The 23,651-nt window shown below is 42.6% G+C and overlaps 1 protein-coding gene across 3 annotated transcripts in view; it reads left to right on the top strand.

Annotated features, from left to right (window-relative positions):
* Npas2 (neuronal PAS domain protein 2) overlaps positions 1-18,152 on the top strand; it is a 187,083-nt gene extending 168,931 nt beyond the window's left edge. For all 3 annotated transcript variants that reach the window (XM_057751116.1, XM_057751118.1, XM_057751117.1), the window contains 2 exons: positions 14,765-14,939; positions 16,747-18,152. In XM_057751116.1, the coding sequence (XP_057607099.1) occupies positions 14,765-14,939; positions 16,747-16,929 (358 nt within the window). In that variant the 3' untranslated portion in view covers positions 16,930-18,152. The remainder of the gene's footprint in view (positions 1-14,764; positions 14,940-16,746) is intronic.
* The last annotated feature ends 5,499 nt before the right edge of the window (positions 18,153-23,651 follow it).

The following is a 23,651-nucleotide window of genomic DNA, read 5'->3' on the forward strand; positions in this document are numbered from 1 at the left end:
GCAGGTGCTGACACTTGTTCAGCATCTGGTGAAGAGCTTCTTGCAACATTATTACACGGGAGAACATTATTCCCGGGAGAGAGAGTCAGTGTGGCAGCTGAGTTCTCTTGTTCTTCTTATAAAGCCATTAATGTCATCATGGCGGCACTACCCTAATGACCTCATCCAGCCTTGATTACTTCCAAGGGCCCCACCTAAAATGACCATAATAAACACAGAGTTTAGGAATCAGGTTTCCTTCCAACACATGGGCTTTGGGGAACACACTCGGGCCAGAGCAGCCCCTTTTCCACTTATCACTGCTGAGGAGCAGATTTGCACAGCTGTTGAATTAGCCGTGACCAGAGATGCCGGAGACAGAGGACGAATCATTCACATGGTACTGGAAAACAGGCTTTAAAAAAATTGCCTCTAGGTTTTGATTTCCCTCCTCTTTCACGACAGGGTTCTCCCGCCTTGGCCTGAGAATGCTGGGGTTACAGGTGTGTTCCTCCATGCCCTGTCTTTAGACGGGAGGCTGTCACGTGACCCTTATTTGTATAAACACTGAATTTGAGTTCGAAGTTTATCAGGACAGTGCTTAGCTATTGAAGCCTGCTGTGCAAAACCTCTTAAGTGGCCCCCAGGACTGTCTCTAAGATTTTCTTCTCTGACTTCTGCAACCCATAATAGCAAAACTGAGCAGCTCTGGAGCTCGGGGGGTGTTGGGCTATTTCTGTTTATCCTATGGTTTAAGAACACTTTCAATTCCTTCCGTCAATGGAGATCCTGAGCTTTACAAGGATGTATCTGGAAGACCACACATCACCTACGTGACTCCAGAGCACTAAGTCCCTTGGCTTTGAATCTTCAAGATGGCCTTGTCGGCCCTGTCTGGGGTCTCCCTTCAGCATATGGAAAGCTTTCTGTGTCATCTGTGCCCCTTAATACTTGACCTCCCTCCCTCTGCCTGTGGAATCGGAGCAGGCATGGGCAAGCACCCTGTGGGAAGCCATCTTTAAAATTCACAGCTTCTGGTCTCAATTAGGCAGGCGGGTTTGGATTTTGGTTTTCTGTTGTTTGTTCTTCCGAAATGTTCCAAGTAAGTGGAAAGAAAGACGCTTGGTACCTCACTTTCCAGAGAGACTCAATTCCTCTGTGAACAAGGCAAACCCCAGAGTGTTTTCCCAGCTATAATTGCCATTTTTGGTCAAACCAATCATTCCTACCCAACTGCCTCTTCCAGACATGACCTAACAGTTTCTGTTCTCCAGGGGTGTCCAGCTCCGTCTCTCATATATACACAGAAGTCTCTGCAGGGGAAGTCTGGGAGTCCCAAAGCCTGTAACAGATAACCTCATACAGAGAAATGACTTCTTCAAAAGTCAAACACAGAGGGGAATTCCTTGTATTGTCTTCAAATATCATCCTGTTCTTCCAGCCCTTCCCATAAAGGCCACTCATGGGTCCTCGTTAACAGACCATATGACCAACATCTTTTTTTTTTTTTTTTTTTTTTTTTTTTTTGGTTTTTCGAGACAGGGTTTCTCTGTAGCTTTGGAGCCTGTCCTGGAACTCCTTTTGTAGACCAGGCTGGCCTCGAACTCCCAGAGATCCGCCTGCCTCTGCCTCCCGAGTGCTGGGATTAAAGGCGTGCGCCACCACCGCCCGGCGACCAACATCTTTTTATGTTGTTATTGTTAGTGTGATAAAGTGCACGTAATGGAGCATTTGCCATCGACACGTATTATAGCATCTGCCGTTGTTACAATTAACGTATACAGTTCAATGGCATCAAGTGCATGTGCACTTTGCACAGCCATTCCCCACCATCCATTGCCAGAACTTTTCCTCTCCCTAGACAGAATCTCTGTGTAACAGCTCCAGTCCCCCTCCCCACAGAACCCCTGGCAATCATTTTCTCTGCCTCTCTGGCATTTTGGCTATTTGGGGACAAACCCTTTGGTAACAATTTTCAGTTAGCATAATGTTCTCAAGTTTCCATCCTGTCGTAGCCTATGTCAGTACTAAGGTGTTGTGTTCCCTTGTATGGACATATTCATCAGTCAGTGGACATGACACCATTCTGCCTTCTGGCTATTGTTGTGAATGATATTTCTACGGATACACAAATATCTATTTAAGTGTGTACATTTACTTCTTTTGAATATATAACCAAAAACAGACTTTCTGAATAATATGATAATTCTATTTTTATTTTTCTTGACTTTTAGTTAACAAATGAATTAACGGAATTTGTTGTGAAATTTTCTGACATATGTGTGCTCTTATCAATCCCCCTCCCCATTTCTCTTGCCTGTCCTCCAATCCCACCCTCTTGCTGGCTTCTGTCCTCCCCCACAAGTAGTTTCTGTATAGAAGTTTTGTTTTTTGTTTTTTTTTTTTTAATGATCATACAATCCTATTTGCCAATTCTTGGAATTATTTCCTGTGGGCCTATGGTCCTTTGAAGAATGTCCTTGCTTATGCGTGTCTCTAGAAATGTTTTTCTTTAGCAGCCAGAGTGCCAGTGCTAATTATGGTCTTTGAACAATGTTGAATTGATTTTGCTTAAGGTAAAGGATATGGATCCGGTTTCCTCTTCTACTGTGAGAAATCAAGTTTTTCCAGAGGTATTTTTTGAAAATACTGTCTTTTTTGCAGTGTATCTATTTTTGATACATTTGTCGATGGTTTAGTTGGTTTGGTTGTATGGGCTTGTATCTGTCTCCTTCATTTTATTCCATTACTCCACTCCCAGTGGCTTGTCACTATGTTACTACAGTGTGATTTGAGGTCAGGGTTTGTGATGCCTCCAAGATGGCTCTTTCTGAAACGGACTGCTTTGACTATTTGGGGTCTTTTGTATTTCATTTTCATTTTTGGACTTTTTTTTCTATTTCTGTGAAGGGTAACACTGGAATTTTCATGGTGACTGTGTTGAAACCATAGATCTGTTTTGGTAATAGAGCCATTTCACAGTATTGCCTTTTTCAATGTCCCCATGAGTGTGGAAGGTTTTTCTACCTTCTAGAGCCTGCCTGTTCAACAACTTTTTTCCGTGTTTTAAGTTTCCACTGTAGATGTCTCTCATTCCTTTGGTTAGGTTTATTACTGGTCATTTTCAATGATGTAAGATTTTTTTATCTAGGCATTTTAAAGCTATTACGAATGAGATTATTTTCTGATTTTTTTTGGCAAATGCATTATTCACATATAGAAAAGTTGCTCAAATTTGTAAGTTAATTTTGTGTCTACCACTTTGCTGAAATTAATTCTCATGTCTAAGAGTTTTCTGGAAGAATCTTTAGTCTTTAAATATATGGCCGTGTGATCTGCACGGAGGGACAATTTGACTTCATCTTTTCCTATTTGTGCCCCTTTTATTTCCTTTTTATCTTATTTCTCTAGTGGGACTTCAAACATTGACTTAATAAGAGAGGTGTAAATGGTAACTCTTGTCTCTTTCTTGGTTGAGGGGAGGGGTCTTTTTCATTCTTCCCCATATAGCAAATATATTGACTGCAGGCTTTCCGTGTAGACCATTTATTAAATTGTGCTTATAGCTTCAATTTCTAATTTTTTCATGAAGAACTATTTCATTCATGAGAAAATATTGAACTATCTCAAAGGTCTTTGCTGTGTCTATTATAAAGATCATGTAGTTTTTGTCCTCAGGTATACTTGTGCTCTGTATTGCATTTATTGATTTTCATATGTTGAACCACTCTTGGTCATGGTATAAGGTCTTCTTAATGTGTCCTAAAGTTCACAAGAATTTTATTGAGACTATATGATCTGTATTCGGCAGGGCAACTGACCTTTAGTTCTGTCTCTATCTCTCTCTTTCTCTCTGTCTTTCTCTGTCTCGTCTGTCTCTTTCTATCTCTCTCTCTCCCTCTGTGTGTGTATGTGTTGTTGTTGTTATCTAGTTTTAGTATCAGGGTAGTAGTGGCTTCATAGAATGAATTTGGTAATGTTCCTTCTCTTCATATTTTTTTTAGTTTTGTTTTATGTTTTTTTCTTTTTCTATTGATTTTATTGAGCTCTACATTTTTCTCTGTTCCCCTCCTTTCCTCTCCCCTCCCCTTCAACCCTTTCCCATTGTCCCCATGCTCCCAATTTACTCAGGAGATCTTGTCTTTTTCTACTTCCATGGAGATTAGATCCACTTATGTCTCTCTTATGATCCTCTTTGTTCTCTGGGATTGTGAATTGTGGGCTGGTTTTCTTTGCTTTATGTTTAAAAACCACTTATGAATGAGTACATGTGATGTTTGTCTTTCTGGGTCTGGTTTACCTCAGTCAATATGATGTTTTCTAGCTCCATCCATTTGCCCACAAATTACAAGATGACATAATTTTTTTCTGCTATGTAGTACTCCATTGTGTAAATGTACCACATTTTCCTTATCCATTCTTCAGTCGAGGGGCATTTCGGTTGTTTTCAGGTTCTGGCTATGACAAACAATGTTGCTGCTATAAACATAGTTGAACACATGTCTTTGTAGTACGATTGAGCATCCTTTGGATATAAACCTAAAAGTGGTATTACAGGGTCTTGAGGAAGGTTGTTTCCCAATTTTCTGAGAAATCACCATACTGATACCCAAAGGGGCTGTACCAGCTTACAGTCCCACGAGAAATGCAGGAGTGTTCCCTTTATCCCACAACCTCTCCAGCACAAGTTGTCATCAGTGCTTTTGATCTTAGTCATTCTTATAGGTTAAGATGGAATCTCAGAGTTGTTTTGATTTGCAGTTCTCTGATGGCTAAGAATGTTGAGCATTTCCTTAAGTGTCTTTCAGCCATTTTAGAGTCCTCTATTGAGAGTTCTCTGTTTAGGTCTGTACTCCATTTTTTTTTATTGGATTGTGTGATCTTTTGGTGTCCAGTTTCTTGAGTTCTTTGTATATTTTGGAGATCAGACCTCTGTCTGATGTGGGGTTAGTGAAGATCTTTTCCCATTCTGTAGGCTGATGTTTTGTCTTGTTGACCGTGTCCTTTGCTTTACAGAAGCTTCTCAGTTTTAGGAGGTCCTATTTATTAATTGTTTCTCTTAGTATCTGTGCTACTGGGGTTATATCTAGGAAGTGGTCTCCTGTGCCAATGTGTTCAAGTGTACTTCCCACTTTCTCTTTTATGAGGTTCAGTGTGACTGGCTTTATGCTGAGGTCTTTGATCCATTTGGACCTGAGTTTTGTGCATGGTGATAGATATGGGTCTATTTTCATGTCTCTACACATTGATATCCAGTTATGTCAGCACCATTTGTTAAATATGCTTTTTTTCACTTGATATTTTTTTGCTTCTTTGTCAAAAATCAGGTGTTTGTAGGTGTGTGGATTAACCAAAAGGCAGAGAGAGAATATCCAAATTAACAAAGTCAGAAATAAAAAGGGGGACATAACAACAGACACGAAGGAAATCCAGAAAATCATCAGGTCATATTTTGAAAACCTGTACTCCACAAAATTGGAAAACTTAAAGGAAATGGACAACTTTCTGGATAAATGTCACTTACAAAAATTAAATCAAGGGCCGGGCGATGGTGGCGCACGCCTTTAATCCCAGCACTCGGGAGGCAGAGGCAGGCGGATCTCTGTGAGTTCGAGACCAGCCTGGTCTACAAGAGCTAGTTCCAGGACAGGCTCCAAAACCACAGAGAAACCCTGTCTCGAAAAACCAAAAAAAAAAAAAAAAAAAAATTAAATCAAGACAAGATAAGCAACTTAAACAGACCTATAACTGCTAAAGAAATAGAAACAGTGTTCAAAAGTCTTTCAACCAAAAAAAGCCCAGAACCATATGGTTTCACCTCAGAATTCTACAAGATTTTCAAGAACTAATACCAATAATCCTCAAATTGTTCCACAAAATAGAAACAGAAGGAACATTATCAAACTCTTTTTATGAGGCTATAATTACCTAAGAAGTAAAGACATTACAAGAAAGTGATTACAGACCAATCTCACTCATGAACATTGACGCAAAAATACTAAATAAAATACAGGCAAATCAAATCCAAGAACACATCAGAACCATCATCCACCATGATCAAGTCAGCTTCATCTCAGAGATGCAGGGATGGTTCAACATACAAAAATCTGTCAACATAATCCACTATCTAAACAAACTGAAAAATAAAAAGCACATGATCATCTCATTAGATGCCGAAAAAGCCTGTCTCTGCCTCCCGAGTGCTGGGATTAAAGGCGTGCGCCACCACTGCCCGGCCCGAAAAAGCTTTTGACAAAATACAACATCTCTTCATGATAAGGTCTTGGGGAGAGCAGGGATACAAGGAACGTATGTAAACATAATAAAGGCAATATACAGCAAGCCAACAGCCAACATCAAACTAAGTGGAGAGAAACTCACAGTGATCCCAGTGAAACAAGACAAGGCTGCCCACTCTCTCCATATCAATTCAATATAGTTCTTGAGGTCCTAGCTAGAGCAATAAGACAACCAAAGGACATCAAGGGGATACAAATGGGAAAAGAAGACGTCAAACTCTCACTGTTTGCTGATGATATGATAGTTTACATAAGCGACCCCAAAAATTCTACCAAGGAACTTCTACAACTCATAAACACTTTCAGCAATGTAGCAGGATACAGGATTAACTAAAAGAAAAAATCAGTAGCCCTCCTGTACACAGACAATAAATGGGCTGAGAAATAAATCAGAGAAAATTCACCCTTCACAATAGGCACAAAGAGTATAAAATATCTCGGAGTAACTCTAACCAAACAAGTGGAAGACTTGTATGGCAAGAACTTTAAATCTTTGAAGAAAGAAATTGAAGAAGGCACCAAAAAGTGGAAAGATCTCCTATACTCTTGGGTAGGTAGGATTAACATAGTAAAAATGGAAATCTTACCAAAAGCAATCTACAAACTCAATGCAATGCCCATCAAAACCCCTTCATATTTTTATGAAACAGTTTGAAGAACATTGACATCAGCTCTTCTTGGAAGACTTGTAGAAGTCAGCAGCAAATAGATCTGGTTCTGGAATTTTTTTGTTAATATGCTTTTAATTCATGTTTCATTCTTGTTGACTTCTGTGGATCTGTGTATCTTGTTTATATATGCTTGATTTAATTTGGGTAGGTCGTATGCTTGAAGGAATCTATCCATTTCCTCTAGATTTTTCCAGGGTTCTTTGTCTGTACTCTAAGCCTTCCAAGTATTCCCTACGATCCTCTGGATTTAATTGAAACTGATTTTAACAACTCTTTTTCATCTCTAACTACATTAATTTGGGTTCTCTCTCTTTTTCTCTCTTTCATCGATCTTGCTTATCATTTCATTTTCTTAATTCTATATTCTTTTAGCTTCCATTTCATAAAGTTCTGTCCTAATCTTGATTACCTCTTGCCACCTACTGCTTTGGGGCTTGGCTTATTCTTGTTTTTCTAAGACATTGAGGTGCATCATTAACAAATGTATTTGAAATTTCTGGATTTTTAATGTCATCCCTCATAGCTATAAACTCTCCTCTTAGAATGACTTTACCTGTACCCCAAAGATTGATAAATTGTGTTTTTATCTTCATTTGATTCTAGAATTTTTCCCTCTCCTTTCTTCATCAACCCAGCGATCATTCATGAATATTTTATTCAGTCTCCAAGTATCTATAATTCCTAGAGATTCTGCTATTGTTACTGATTGCTAGTTTTATTCTATATGGTCTTTTAAATACAAGAAATTGTTCAAATTATTTTGTATTCCTAAGACTTACTTCATGGCCTAGAATATGTTCTATTTTAAAGAAAGTTCCATAAGCTGGTGGGAAAAATATGAATACCACATATGCTGAATGAAATATTCCATAGATATCTACTAAATCCATTTAGTCTATAATATGGTGTTTGGGGCAGACCACATATGCTGGATAAAATATTCCATAGATATCTACTAAATCTATTTAGTCTATGATACGGTGTTTGGGGCTTTGTGGGTTTGTTTATTTGTTTTGGGCTAGGTCCCACTAGGTAACTCTGGCTGTCCCAGAGCTCCTGGAAATCTACCAGCCTCTGCCTCCCAAGTGCTGTGATGATTGTTCCTCCATAACCAGCTCAAGATGTGGTTTCTAAGATTTACAAAAAAAATATTTATGAGTCTGTGTATTTATCAGTGAGAGTACATACCACCTGTGCACAGTGTTTGCAGAACCCAGAAGAAGGCACAGGATTCCCTAGAGCTTAAGTTGCAGACAGTTGTGAGGTACTCATGGGTGCTGGGAACGTAACTACAGTCCTCTGGAATAGCAACAAGTGCTGTTAACTGCTTGGTCTATCTCTCCAGCCTGTGTGGTGTCATTTCATTGTAGAGATTCTTCATTGGTTTGTAGTTTAAATGACCTATCTGAAAAGAAAAGTGAAATATTGAAGTCACCCACTATTACTGCATGAGAACATACCCCATGACCTTTAATGTCCACTAGTGTTTGTTTTATGAAATTGGGAGTCCCAACGTTTGGTGAGTATATTTACGATGACTATATCTTCTTAATATGTTGTTTTCTTTGTTAATATATAGTGGTCTTTTTATTTCTTCTAATTTTGGTTTGACGACTATCCACTATCAGAATAGTGGCAGCAGCTTCTTTCCCACTTTTACACACTCACTAGATTCGTTACCATCCTTCCACACTCAGTCTGTGCATGTGTTGGCTAGAAAGATGTATTGCTTGGAAGCAACACCAAGCTGGATCTTAACAGCAAGCTGTTTTCTTAACCCAGCCAGCAAATCCATATCTCTTTATTTGTGGTGAGTTGAGGTCATTTACATTTAAGGTTATGGTTGAGAGATGGTTACTAATCCCTGGAGTTCTGCTGATTGTTTCTGCTTGGTTGAATTGTTTATTCTTTCCTTTAGAATTAAGTTTTGCTGCCGGGCGATGGTGGCGCACGCCTTTAATCCCAACACTCGGGAGGCAGAGGCAGGTGGATCTCTGTGAGTTCGAGACCAACCTGGTCTACAGAGCTAGTTCCAGGACAGGCTCCAAAGCCACAGAGAAAGCCTGTCTCGAAAAAACCAAAAAAAAAAAAAAAAAAAAAAAAAAAAAAAAAAAAAAAAGAAGAAGAAGAAGAAGAAGGAAAAAAAAAAGAAATGGGCTGGGGGAGGCAGAGGCAGGAAGATCTCTGCAAGTGCCAGGAGAGCCTAGGACAGCCAAGGCTATACAAGAAACCCTGCCTCAAAAAACAAAAAACAAATCAAAAAAAAAAAAAAGAATTAAGTTTTGCTGATTTGCTTCGTTGAACATAATGGCGTTCTTCACATTTCTTTATTCATCTGCTTCTCTCATAAAATTTATTCTTTCATTTGCTGTTGTGATTAAGACTTTCTTCCTCCCGTGTACATAGTGTTCCTTTCGTGTCTTTTGTAGTTAGTGGTGGCCGGGAGTTTTGGTGGTTGGCTTTGATTATCGACTTAATGCAACCTAGAATAACCTCAGGAAATTGTCTCAATGAGGAATTGTCGACTTTGGGTTGGCTTGTGGCCATGTCTGTAGAAAATTAAATTAATTGATGCGAGAAGCCCCAGTTCACTATGGGTCTTCTTAAGAAGGGAATCCTGAACTGTGTGAGAGTGGAAAAATCCAGTTAGGCACAGAGAGCACAGAACTAAACACACATGCCTTTAGTTCCTTGTGCTCTTGACTATGGGTGGAATGTGACCAGCTGCTCCGAGCCACTGTGACCTCCCTTGTGTGATGGACTGTAACCTGAGGTTGTCAACTAAATACATCCTTTCTCCTCTTTGTTGCTTTGGTTCAGGGTGTTTTATCACAACAACAGAATCCAAAACCAGTCCAATGGTCATGAATTACCTTTGTGACTATCTTGAAATGCCCTTAATTATTCATCAATGCGAAAAGATAGATTCACTAAATTCAGGAATGTTGGTTGAACGTTATTTAGTTTCAGGGCTTGAAATAGATTGTCCTAAGCTTTCCTGGCATTGAAGGTCCTGGCGAGAGGTTAGATATCCTGATGTAAGTTGGCACTTTCCCTTTCAACTTTTAATATGGCTTCTTTGCCTTTTATGTTAACAACTTGGCTATATTATCTTGCAGAAAGATTCTTTTCTACTCATTTCTATTTGTGGTTCCTGGTGGCCCTCGTGGTCTCCATATTTGGGAACTTTTCCACTATAATCCCATGAACTAGACTCTCCATGTCTGTGATTTTTATCTCGGTCTCCCGTCCTGGGTTTATGGACCCCGTCTTATCATCACTCCCCAGAGCTCTGGGCATCGTGGCCACACTTGCTCTGCTTTATTTTTCTTTACTGATGTTTGGATAAGTATTTTCCCAACCGTGTCCTCCACCCCTGACTGTGCTTCTTCCCCTTGGTCCAGCGCCTTGGCTACACGTCTCTCCACACTTCTCCTTTGATTTATACATTTCTAGCTTTCTTCAAAATCTCAATTTCCCTGTTAAGTTGCTCTTCCCACACAGCTGAGTTAACCGTCTGCTTTACTGACTCTTCTGTGTGGCTGGTTTTCCTCCCCAGATCCTAAATTGAATTCATCTGTTTGTTTGTATTTTCTTTGGGATTTTTTTTATTTATTTCTTTTCATTTTTTGCTGGGCAACTTCTGAACGCTTCATTTAGCATTTCACTTATTTCCCTAGCTTTCAATTCAGGAGGCTGTGTCTTTGCATCTTCCGAACTTTCTAAGCAGTGATGAGCCCGCTGGAAGGATGGAGCGGTTGCTGCCACGTGCACGAGTCTGCTGCTTTCTCACGCTGCTGCTCTGTGAACTTGTGTCTTTAGGATTGGGCATTGCTTCTGGCTTTATTTAAAGGGCTTCCTACCACATAGCAGCCTGGTCTTTTTAAAACTACTTTTATTCTTTTTCAACTTTATGTGAACGAGAGTTTTGCCTGCATGGATATCTATGCACCATGTTTATGCCTGGTGCCTGGGAAAGCCAGAAGGGGGAATCAGGTCCCCTGGGACTGGAGTTACAGATGGTTGTGAGGCACCATGTGGGTATTGAGAATTGAACCCAGGTCCTTTGGAAGAGCAGGCAGTGCTCTTAATCACTGACACATCTCTCCAGTCTCCCTACAGTTTTTTTTAAACACTTATTGTTGTGTGTGTGTGTGTGTGTGTGTGTGTGTGTATACACGTGCGTGAGCAGGTACCTACGGAGGTCAGAAGAGGTGTCACATTCCCTGAAGCTAGAGTTTCAGAAAGTTAAACTCCCAGATGCGGCTGTTGGGAACTGAACTTGGGTCCTCTAGAAAAAGCAGCAAGCTTTCTTAACCACTGTCTCAACTCCCTGGCCCCAGGAAGTTTACTTCTAAGGATTTAATCCTTTTACTACTTAGAGAGAAAACACTACTATAGTAGCAACATCAACAGATTATAGAAGATATAAAACTACATTTAAAATCAGTTAATATCACTAATATATCGCCAAACATCATAAAACAGAAAAATTTACAAAACTACGAGTGTTTTCTGAAGTTAAAAATGACTTAAGGCAAATGCGGAAACAGTAAATGAATGAGGTAGAAGACGTTCAAGGAGAAGATGGAGGCGTGAGGGCAGAATCAGGAGATAAACCAGAAGAGAAGTGGAGGAAGGTGCTGAGAGGGGGAGAGAAATCATTTTTAAAAATAAAGAAAAAAATAATTTTCAACAGTGCGAAAGCTTTAAGACAGAAGTAAATGAATGTAAGAAGGTAACTAAGAGCCTTTAAAACAACAGTAAGATGAAGGGAAAATACTAGAAGTATAGGACAGAGAAAACCACAGAAATGGGAGAAAGGAAAGAGAAGAAAGGGTGAAGGAAAAGACTTAGCCCAACAATGAAATGAATGTGATTTTTAAAAACAAAAAAAAAAAAGATCAGGCTGGGCAATGGTGGTGCATGCCTTTAATTCCAGCACTCGGGAGGCAGAGGCAGGCGGATCTCTGTGAGTTCGAGGCCAGCCTGGTCTACAAGAGCTAGTTCCAGGAAAGATTCCAAAGCTACAGAGAAATCCTGTCTCGAAAAACAAACAAAAACTGGTCAGTTGGTGACACATGCCTTTAATCCCAGCACTCAGGAGGCAGAGACAGGTGAATCTCTGTGAGTTTGAGACGACCCTGATCTACAGAGGGAGTTCCAGGAAAGGTTCCAAAGCTACACAGAGAAAGCTTGTCTTGAAAAACAGTCAGAGACAGAGTTAGGTCAATGTATGAAGGGAAATAATAAATAAAAAAAAAAATACTTGGATGTGGTGGCGCACACCTTTAATCCCAGCACTCAGAAGGCTGGGGCAGGTGGATCTCTGTGAGTTTGTAGCTATCATGGTCTGTCTATACAGCAGGTTCCAGATCAGCCAAAGCTACATAGATCCTTTCTCAAAAATGAGTTAATTGTTTAATTGAAAGCATAAAAGATTTTTTAAAGGTAATAAAGCAAAACTATCACTAAAATTGTAATTAAAAACAAAGAAGAGAAATCACAAAAGGAAAAAGAAAAGGGAAGAAGAAGGGAGGGGGAGGGAGAGAAGGGGAGAGATCACCTGTGAAAAGCCTTCTTTCTGGGTCCTCAAAAACTGGAAGCTGCCAATTGTATGCATGGAGGCAGAGGTGTTAGAATTTGTGGGGTCTTGTCTTTTTCATGGTTTATGGTGTTGTTGAACTCTATTGGACAAGTGTCCAGTGTCCACTGAGGCCGGCTCACTTAAGTGGTTTCTCTTAAAAATGTGGGGAGGAGCCGGGCGGTGGTGGCGCACGCCTTTAATCCCAGCACTTGGGAGGCAGAGGCAGGCAGATCTCTGTGAGTTCAAGACCAGCCCTGGTCTACAAGAGCTAGTTCCAGGACAGGCTCCAAAACCACAGAGAAACCCTGACTCGAAAAACCAAAAAAAAAAAAAAAAAAAAAAAAAAGTGGGGAAGAGGGCTCTCTGCTGTTCACACTTAACTTTGTACCCTCCCAAGATTCCCAGCCTGTACCTTTCTGGGTGGGCTTCTGTTCTATTGGGGAAGAATCTCCCAGGTACATTAAGAATGAGGAACGCAGCCACGGCCCTGAGAGCTGTACACGTGAAAGACCAGTCTGTTTTGTGTACTGGTCATCCAGCCGGAAGGATGTAGCGGTAGATGTCGAATAGTCCAGTGGAACCTCAGACACAGCAGATAGGTGTCTCTAGAGACTGGTCCTTCTGGGTTCTGCTCTTCATCCCAGGGTTCTCCTTAGAGAAGATGTGCTTCTGGCCCTAGAACACAGGGTTGCTATACCGGATGCTCTCACTGTCTGAGCAGAGTCTCTGACCACCCGCCCCTTCCAGCTTGTCAGCTTCTAGCCTCTCTTGTTCTCTGTAACTGCCTCCCAGATCATATCTCTGGCCCTGGGATTGCAGGAGATTAAGTCAGGCACCCTGGTTTATAGATTGCCCCGTTTGGGGGAGCCTCCAGGATTACCTCAGTTTTAAGCAGTAAGTTAGTTCCCTCTGAAATGGGACCTGGCCACTGCTTTCTGAGACATACAGAACAACAAGATGGAATTCCTCCCCACTGCCGAATTGTCCTTTGGTGGAAACAGACTCGCTAAAACCTGAAACTGGACCTGGGCTTGTGAGAGCTGTGGGTTTGTGCTGCAGGTAGGATTTCATGGCTGTCTACATTATCAGCTTTTAAGTGAGGCTTCTGGTCTACCTCAGAGCCACACGACTGGAGCTGTTTCAACTCGGCCGCGTAGTTCTCGGTGCATCAGCCATCCTCTGTCTCTTTCCCCACGCTTTCCAGCTCCCACTGCTTATGAACTCCCAAAGTTCTTTCTCTCCTTGGAGCAGACTACATTTTCTTGTTCTGACTCGTCTCCCTCACCAAGTAACATGGAGGCAGCTTTTAATCTGCCATCTTACCCAGAAATGCCATGTTTTGATTTCTGAGGCGAGAAATAATAATTTCATAAAATCATAATGATTTCCAGAATGGTTGTACCATTTTACACTCTCACCAACATTACACAGAATGTTTAGTTTTTCCACATTTTTAATAACAAGGGTTTTTTTTCTGGTACATGTACATACACATAGATATAATGTCTTCAAGGTTACTCATAGTATCTATCAAAATTTATACATGTATATGTATGTATATCTTCATCATAATGGTGTGAGTGGATAAATGGATAGCTCATTTCAGTTTTGACTAGCATTCTCTTATTGACTAGTTAGAATGTGTATCTTTTGCTTATTGGCCTTTGTATCCTTTCATTGGATGGAAAGGACCGTCCAAGCCATTTGTCCATTACTTTGTTTGGGCTCTTTGGGTATTATTAGGATGTTGTTGGTATAGCTGTAGGCATTTTTTATATATTCTGAATATCAATCCCTTATCAGATGTATGATGGAGAGAGATTTTTCTCCCATACCCTGAATTACTTTTCTGTCCATGGATAGTTCCCTTTGATGTACACATTTTCTGATGAAGTCTACTTGACCCATTTTTTTTCCTATCATTGTCATTAAGGGATTTTTAAAGATTTATTTTATCATATGGGTGTTTTGCCTGCATGTTTATCTGTGCACCACATGCATGTAGTACCTGTAGAAGGTAAAAGAGGGTTCAGATCCCCCGAATTGGAGTAACAGGTGATCACGAACCCCCACGTGAGTGCTGGGAACCAAACCCAGATCCTCTGGAAGAGCAACCCTTGCTCTTGACCAGAGTCATCTCTCCAGCCCCTCTAGTTGGTGTTTCTAGTATCGTGTCAAGTGTCTTCTCTTTCTCAGAGGATTTGTTCTATCTGTTCTGCATGAAACAGGTACTCACAGAGCCAGGTCATGTTTCCAAGTCCAGACTCGCACCCCGCCAGCAGCAATGCCTCCACCCCTGTCCTGCTGATGGGGCAGGCGGTACTCCATCCCAGCTTCCCCACGTCCCAGCCATCACCGCTTCAGCCAGCACAGGTGCAGCAGCAGCCACCACATTACCTGCAGGTAGGTGAGCAGCGGGGTTCAAGGGAGACCCGAGCGGCTTTAGTGAGCAGAGGATGAGTTCCACATTCGACTTCTGCAGGGTTTTTTTCTTCCCTAGTAGAGAGATCAACCTCAGAGAAGTTCATATTTGGTTAATTTTAATGCTTAATGTACAATATGGAAATTAAGAATAGGTAAACAGTACATTTCATTCGATGGTATGCAGAAAATATCTATTTAAAGGTAATTTTTTAACAATTTTGCATCTTGATATGCTCATATTTTTACAAAAAAGTCAAAAATTAATGACTGGTTTTGCCGTGCGTTTTAGTGTATTGAAGTATAAAATTAAACCACGTTTATTTAAAAACACAATTACTACTTTAGGTAAATATGTTAACCTGCGAGATAAAGATTTGCTGTGAAAACTGGGGGTACATTTCACAAAGACACTATTCAGAAAGCAGAAAGTACTATCAAGCAAGCATCACACACACCAGAGGAGGAAGGGTGGACTGGCCTGGGGTTTCAGATAGGAGCACTGTCCCTCCTGAAGCTCTCATAGGCCTCCATCCTCCACTCACACGTGTCAAGGGCACCCTTCTAGCTCATCCTTCACCCTACCTTGTGGACTTCCCCTGATAAGGACCACCTACTTGCTCTGCTTGGCATCTTTGAGGCCAAAAGACAGCATGCAGTGGCTGAGACCTCTTAAGAATGGTGAGACAGAGGTGGCGACCGCATCCTTAAAGACCTGGGATGTCGCTTGGTTCCAAAGCTGTTAAACAGCTGTGGTCTAATTTTCAAATCCCTCTGGCTGGACCCACAGTGAAAGGTGGGTGTCAACTCCGACTTCGACTTTGTGGATCTCGTCAGCTCTCAGGACAAGGACGTAATCTGGCACGAGAAACAATGAGGAAGAGAGAAAAGGGTGGTTGTGAGAACAGGAAAGGTCTTAACGCATCTTCAGCAGCAGGAGTTAAATACTTGCTGCGTTCTAGAAACAAAACAGAGAGGCAAAGAGCTCTTCAGCCATCCCATCCCCGTGACCCGAGGATCTCAGAGCGCATGCATGCGGGGAGGTGGGCTAGCACAGAACACTCTCGGGCTCTGTACAAAGAGAGAGAGCGCCCGGTGGAGAAGCCGTCCTGGAGAAACGCTCAGAGACATTTCTGGCAGAACCTGACCAGCAAGATCACAGACAGCCCAGCCTAAGGACAGGGAGAGGCGTGCTGGGAGGCCTCAGAGGTGGTGCTGGGGCGCTGATTATTGGAGAGGGACATTTATTTGTAGGCAAGAGCGGAAAATGAGAGTGGAGCTTTCAAAGTTGGACTGACCCGTTGAAGCTTTTGCATTTCCAATCATGAAGTTTCCTTCCAGGTTCTTGAAAATGGCAGTATTTGAAGTAGTCACAAGACCAGGGACCGACTTAAGGGGCATACATTTGTCTACGCAGATTCTTCCCTTCCCACAACCTATGTGGGCTTCAGACTCCACCATCCACACACACAGAGGATGTATACAGATAGCATGTACCTCTGGTTTGGAAACCTTACCTGCAGCCTCAGCCCCAAGCCCATTGACCCAGAAGGAACCCCTCTTCTCCTCCCCACCCAGAATCTCGATACAAAAGTGTACTGTCAAAGAGCTTGGCTTTTCCCCATCATACACTCCGGCAAGGACACAGGCAGATACACGTGCCTAGCCGTCTGAGGGGAGTCCCAGAATCTGATAGCATCTGCAGCAAACCCGGGGAGTACTGAAGTGGCTTGAAGAATGGAGGAACTGGCCAGCCACACAACCCCTTTTCTCCTTTTTCCTGCTACAGGCACCAACATCTTTGCACAGTGAGCAGCCGGACTCGCTCCTTCTCTCCACCTTCTCCCAGCAGCCGGGAACCCTGGGCTATGCCGCTGCCGCAACCCAGGCCACACAGCCTCAGCCTCCACGCCCTTCCCGCAGGGTCAGTCGGCTGTCAGAGTCCTCAGGTCTCCAGCAGCCACCCCGATAGTGCCCTGACACTGGAGTCCAGATGCAACCAGCTTTACCAATGGAAGGGGGGAGGGGAATAGCCGTGGGAAACGGAAAGAAAGGTTTACGTGGCTTTGGCACACCCTGTATACATTTCAGAACTCCCCATGGTAATGTGTCTGGAGTGTGGCACTGGCAGAATGGGGGAAAGAACAGGAATACTGGCCATGATTCCCTTGCCCCGAGGTTCTCGGGCATCCGCTACAGCCATACTAGGCAGGAACCAAGTGCCCCCGTAAGGGGGTTCCTGCTCTATTTGCAGAGGTGGTACCTCTCGCTGCCTCCAGGAGAGAGCGCGCCAGGTACTTTACCGACTGACACAGGTCCCAAGCCCTAGCTGGCCTTCACTCTCTTGATGGTCTTTCCTTTATAGTCAAGGACTATGTTAGAGGTCTTTGGAGAGAGAGAGAGAATAAAGAGATTATTTTCATTATTTTTAAAAGGTTGTTTTTGTTTTAATTTGCACAGCTGCGCACAGGGGAAATAACTTAGGCACTTTCTGGCTTTTTTTTTTTAAATATTTAAATAATAAGGTCTCATGGCTTCACTGGGAGTATACAAAAAAAAACAGCCCACCAATCAGATAAGCCTGTTATTAATGAAGTTGCAGAGCCACACCCGCGGCCCAAACCCTGTGGACCGAGGCTCTTCACCGCCATGCCCCACTGGTAGCCATTTTCCACCCTAAATAGAACACCGGACTATTCCTGTTGACTTCACCGATAGTAACCATAAGGGTGGACTCAGAGCAAAGCACAACCTCACAGCTATTCCAGAATCCCCTAGAGACCTCTAAGACCCCGAGGGAAGAGGGTCCGCCAGCAGGGCAACCCGGCAGGCTGCAGTCTCCCGGGAAACCAGTCACGTGATGGCCATCCTGGTGAGGCCGCTGCATCTTTCCACAGATCTCCCCTGACGATTATGAAGATTGGATTTTCCTTTTCAAAATGCACTTTGCTTTTTTTTTTTGTATGTTTTGTTATGTTGAGATGTTTCTAAAGAGAAGATTTTATGTAATTTTAAGAGGAAGTGTAGTGAATTGTACAGCTGTTGTAATAATGACCTATTTCTATAAAAGAATAAAATTGTACGGATTATGTGTAAATTATTTTGTATCTGAGACACCAGTTCCATTCCCAAATATAAAAGTATAAAGGTTTCCTTGTGTTTTTCTGTGAGTGAGGATTTTGTAATAAATTAACAAGTTTGTACAATTTCCTTTGTCCCTTGTTGTATGTCCACACACACACACACACACACACATTTTTTTTTTTAATTTCAGGATGGTGGTGCACACCTTTAATTTCAGCACTCGGGAGGCAGAGGCAGGTAAATCTCTGAGTTCAAAAGCCCATACTGGTCTACAAAGCAAGGACAACCAGGGCTACACAGAGAAACCCTGTCTCAAAAAAAAAAAAAAAAAAAAAGATGATGACAGCTTTCAAGGTAGTTTTCATGTTTTCGTTGAGTTTTCTGTTACTGTAATGAAATAAGTGAGGTGATGAGCTTTACAGACAAGGGTTCATGGGCTCAGAGATTTCAGTCCGTGGTCCCTTGGCCCTGGTGTTTGGGTCTGTGGCAGCATAGAATATTATGGAATGAGTTCATGGCAGAGCAGACCTGCTCACCTGAAGGGAGCAAAGAAAGAGAAAGGAGTCAGGGTCCCACTAAAAGACATACCCCCATAACCCTAATGAGCAAACTTTATTCCACTAGGCCCCACCTGCTAAAGGTTGTGCCACACCCAGTAGCTGAGGTCCAGGGTTTCAATACATGGGCCTTTGGGGGGCCGTTCAAGACCCAAACCCCAGTATGATGGAACACACAATGCAATAAGCGGTACGGGGATGGAGCTCCTTGGGCTGCATCAGTCTGCCAGTATCCTAAGGTTCAAAGCTGTGACAGGAAAGCAATGTTTCACTGTAGAAATGGTAACAATGCCGGGAAAGCTCCTGGGAGCACCTCAATCTTGTGAACACTGGAAACCTGTAGAAATGATGGAGACATTCCCCACCAAAGCATTCATTCGTTGCTCGCAATTGTACACGATCTCTCACTGCCAACATTTAGCCCAGTGATGTCAGCAAGGTAGGTGTGCCCTGGTATGTGTGAGATGTGCACACATACACACATTGAGAAGGCAAACAGCATGTCTGAGGTCTTGCTCAGTTACAGCCATCTCATTCATGAGGTCCAGCATACTAACGTGAGGGTACACTGGTGGTACTGGTGGTCTCCACTGAGTGGTTCCAGGTTCTTGTTGTTCAAAAATAAAAAGAATTGAAGCACACACAAATAACGAATTAGCCAGGGTCTTATTCAGGAGCAGAAGAAATACACAGACTAGATACACTGTTAAGAGAGAGCAGTGGGGGCCAAGCAAGATTGCTCGGGGTTACTTTGTGTGGCTTCCTTTTGTAGGCCCAGGAGGACGGGAGGGAGGAGTTAGCTCGCAGGGATGAGGAGAGGTGATTTTGTGTTTCCATTGATGAGTTTGGGTTATGTAACCCTTGTTCACCCAACATGTTCTTTCTCATGATGCATCGGATTTTTTAATCATACGCGTGTCCAATCATGCATAGGCATAGAATGGTAAATGATTTCCCCTGAGAGCTCACTCAGTGGACACAGGTTGCCTCGCTGCCTGAGCACTGAAGTTCAGCCCAGGCAGAGTTGGCTCACTGCCTGTACTTCTAGGACATGTTCCAACATGTGTGACCACAAAGGGGGAGTCCCTAGTGGTTGCTAGGATTGACTGGCCACTTCATCTGGAGAAGGCTGTACACACAGCTCCATGCAGATGGGAGTCCCAGGTTGCTAAGCTGCCTTTGAAAACTCTGAGGGTCTTAGGAACACTCAGCATTTGGGAGTCACCAAGATGGCCGCTCCCTTTCCAAACATCCTGACTGCAAGGAGCTGTCTATGTTCCTTCCAGTGCTCTATCAAGATAGGTCTGCACTTTCACCCTCTTCTGTAAAATGATGACGACTCCTTTTTGGTTCTCTAGCTAGGATCAAGTTTTGGATACCATGAAGTTGCTACATATGTGTGTCTATTGCTCTATGCCTGAGGGTAGAGATGGGGTAGGTAATAAAAAACAACAAAAAAAATATTTTGCATATATGAAGAGGAACATTTACTTTTTCAAAGAACTTGAAGTGAACCTTGTTTTTAAAACATGAAATCTGAATGGAATTCAATGACCTATTTTTTAAAAAAAAAAAAAAACTTAACATTGTCTAAGGTTTAGAGATCTGGTTTTTCTAGAAAAAAATTATAGTTCAATTGTAGCCATACTTTAATTGGTGGTTAAACCCCTAAGTGGAACAAGATTGTTAATGGGCACAGTGTATTCATTATCCTAGGATTGTCTAGCTGGAAGCCATTAAAGAGGGTGGAGTGTGTTACGCTCCTAATTTAATTTAGCTATGCCTGAATTTTACACATGTTAAGAATTTGGATAAACTCAAAAAACTCTTATTGTGTAATTTTCCATCAAAAGCAGGCATCCTGGGAATTGTAATCACTGAGCTCTTCATTCATTACTTTGCTCATTAAATGGCTATTTTGCAACCACATCTTTGTTCCAGAAAAACCATGACCTGAACTGTCTGGAACAGTATAAAAGTCTCTTGGTTCAAGAGTCAAGATTGAGTATGAACTTGGAACACTTGGTTTAAGATTTTACAAACTAACTAAAATTGTAGCATACTCTGTCTAAATATTGCTTTGTCCAAACAATATGGTAAGTTGTTATTGTTGTTTTTAGATGAAGTCTCACTTTGTAGCTCTGGCCGGTCTGGAACTCCCTCTATAGATCAGGCTAGTCTGGAACTCGCAGAAATCCACTTGCCTCTGCCTCTGTGATTAAATGTGTATGCAACCACATCCAGCTATGTCAACTAACCATTATGTAGCTTTTTTTTTTCTTTTTCTTGTTGGTGTTTTTTTTTTGTTTTTTGTTTTTTGTTTTTTTTTTTTTTTGGTTTTTTGAGACAGGGTTTCTCTGTGGTTTTGGAGCCTGTCCTGGAACTAGCTCTTGTAGACCAGGCTGGTCTCGAACTCACAGAGATCCGCCTGCCTCTGCCTCCCGAGTGCTGGGATTAAAGGCGCGCGCCACCACCGCCCGGCCACTTGTTGGTGTTTTCAAGACAGAGTTTCTCTGTGTAATCCTGGCTGGCCTGGAACTCACTCTATAGACCAGACTGGCCTCGAACTCAGAGATCTCTCTGCCTGCCTCTGCTTCCTGAGTGCTGGGATTAAAGTCATGTGCCACTATGGCCCTGCTTATTAAGCAGTTGTTAGCCATGACTTTTGCACTCTTGCCAAAATGTCCTCGTAAAAATTTAGTGATACAAAATTACTTTAATTTCTGTTCATGTTGTAGCCTGAAGATCTCAAAGTCAGTCATTAATATCCTGAAAAAATATCTAATATGAGTCATCTAGAGAAATGTTGCTAGTGGTCAGATGAACTTCATATTATGCAGATAAAAAGCTTTGTTTTTCTGTAGAAATACTCATTAGAAATAGAGTAGGAGGAGAAATTTTCTTTTTGAATTTTAGCTTAATCCGGGATGGACATGTCTAGTTTATTGACTCACATTTTTTAGTACAAAGTCATGAACTCACGGCCTTTTATAAACTCAGTTTCTAGTTAACCATTATTATCTCAATGCTCAGATCATCACCCTGACAAGAGAGAGCTAGCTCCTCTTTCGTCTCGTTAGTAAAGTCCATCCAAACCCAGCCTCCAGATTTCTCTCTTGAACATCAGAGGCATGATCTATTTATCTACTTTCCCCTCTGCCCCAAAGTATGGGATCAACTTCCTTCCTGATATTCTTTTACTTAAAAAAAAAAAGTCCAATATTAAAATCTAGTGCTTAAAGTGAAACTGGGAAGTGATGTTGGGCAACAGCGCTGCTTCAGTTCCCATCCTTGGCTCATTCTGTGGGGAGAGAGCTGAAAGTATACAGGGTCATGCAATGCTCAAGGACAGCCGTTACTGAAGGATAGCCTGGCTGAAGATCCATACCTTATAGCTTAGGTTTGTGATAGGCTAAATAAAGCACATAGCTGTGTACACACTGCAAAGTTTGCACAACAATGAAGACAGTGAATGGCATATCTCTGCTTATAAGAGACTCACAAAAGTCACAGAATCACATCGGTTTTGCCTAGCTAATAGATCATACATTGTGTGATATTTTACCTTTCTGATGTGATTCTTACCTGATATTGTCTTTCTCCTAAACTGCCATCTCACATAAAGTTACTCTTGAACTACCGATTTTCGTTTCGAATGCTGTCTGTGCCTTTCCTTTCTGGTCCACTATCTGCTGACATGCTCAAGGCTCCATCTCTGCTGTATCATAGCAACATCCTCCTCACCAGGCTCCTTCCTTTTGGAACTGTTTTCATCACCAGGCTGCTTTCCTGTTTTGTAGTGGAGGAGGGTGAGTGCCTATCAAATTCAGAGCTTGCGTATGTCAGCGAATGTTCTATCACTGAGCTACATCCCCAGATACATATTTTCATATTCGCTTCACACACACCCCTTTTTTTCCTTATCCTTCCCTCCGTCTACTCTTCCCTCCCCTTTCTCCCTCTTCCTCCCTTCCTCCTTCGCCCCCTAACTTCGGATCAAGTCTTGTTGGGGAGCCAAGGTCGGCCTCTAGTAAGTAGCCTAGAGTAGCCCCTCAGGCTTAATCTGCTATCCTTCTGCTCTGCCTCTTGAGTGCAGCACTCCTGGTTTCCTCTTTAAAATGTTCTGAGTGGTTCTGTTTAGGAGATTGCTTTGGAATTCCCTGGAGCTCACCCCAGAATTACTGTACCAACCCGTATTCCCATCGAGCCCGTTAGTGGTTTGCACCCCAGGAAGAACTGGAACAGAGCCTGTCCCGGTCTTTCCTCCTAGCCCCATGAAGAAGTCTTCAGAGCTGTGAGGTGTGTTTAGCCCCCAGCCAACACTCTTCCACACCCAACCCCTCAGGCAGGCCTCTAACTCACCCGGTAGCCAAGGATGACCTTGAACTCGTGACCTCCCGAGGCTACCTACAAAGTTCTGCACCACCACTCGGCTGAGGACGTTGTTTTCTTCTGAGACCCGAGAGTGTGCCCGTCTACCCCAAGTCCTGCCCTTGGGGAATTCGTATATACAGCATCCCTTAGCCAAATTCCGGTAAGACCGTGGAGTCTCTGCCTGCCTGTCTTTTGTCTGTGAAATCCTGAAACGTGCCATTGCTGAAACCCGCAATGAATAGGCTGTTCGGACTTGTTTGGATTCGGGGATTTTCCCACTGAAAAGGCTAGCCATTCACGTGGATCTTTTCGACTTGGAGAAATGGGTGCTTTGGTTATGGTCTCAGGGACCTGGGACCTTCTGCCAAGCACATCACCTTATAGATTCAATACGTGTAGGATCGAATGAATGACTGAATCCGAAAACCAGAAGAACGTCTTCTTTCCTGGCCCTGCAGTATGAGGGTGCGGATTTAAATCCCACCCACCATCTTCAAACACAGCAGACACGGACGCTGCTCACAGCAGTCAGAAGACTGGAGCCTCGGCCCCGCCCCCGGTCCCGCCCCGGACCCGCCCCATGCCGCTCGCTCCGCCTCCGACGCGCTACCTTTACGTCGCGACCCAGCCTTCGACCTTCCCTCGCCACACTTCCTCTCCCCCGCCTCCCGACCCGGAA

Source organism: Chionomys nivalis, chromosome 19 (genome assembly GCF_950005125.1).
Source record: "Chionomys nivalis chromosome 19, mChiNiv1.1, whole genome shotgun sequence".
Lineage (NCBI taxonomy): Eukaryota > Metazoa > Chordata > Mammalia > Rodentia > Cricetidae > Chionomys > Chionomys nivalis.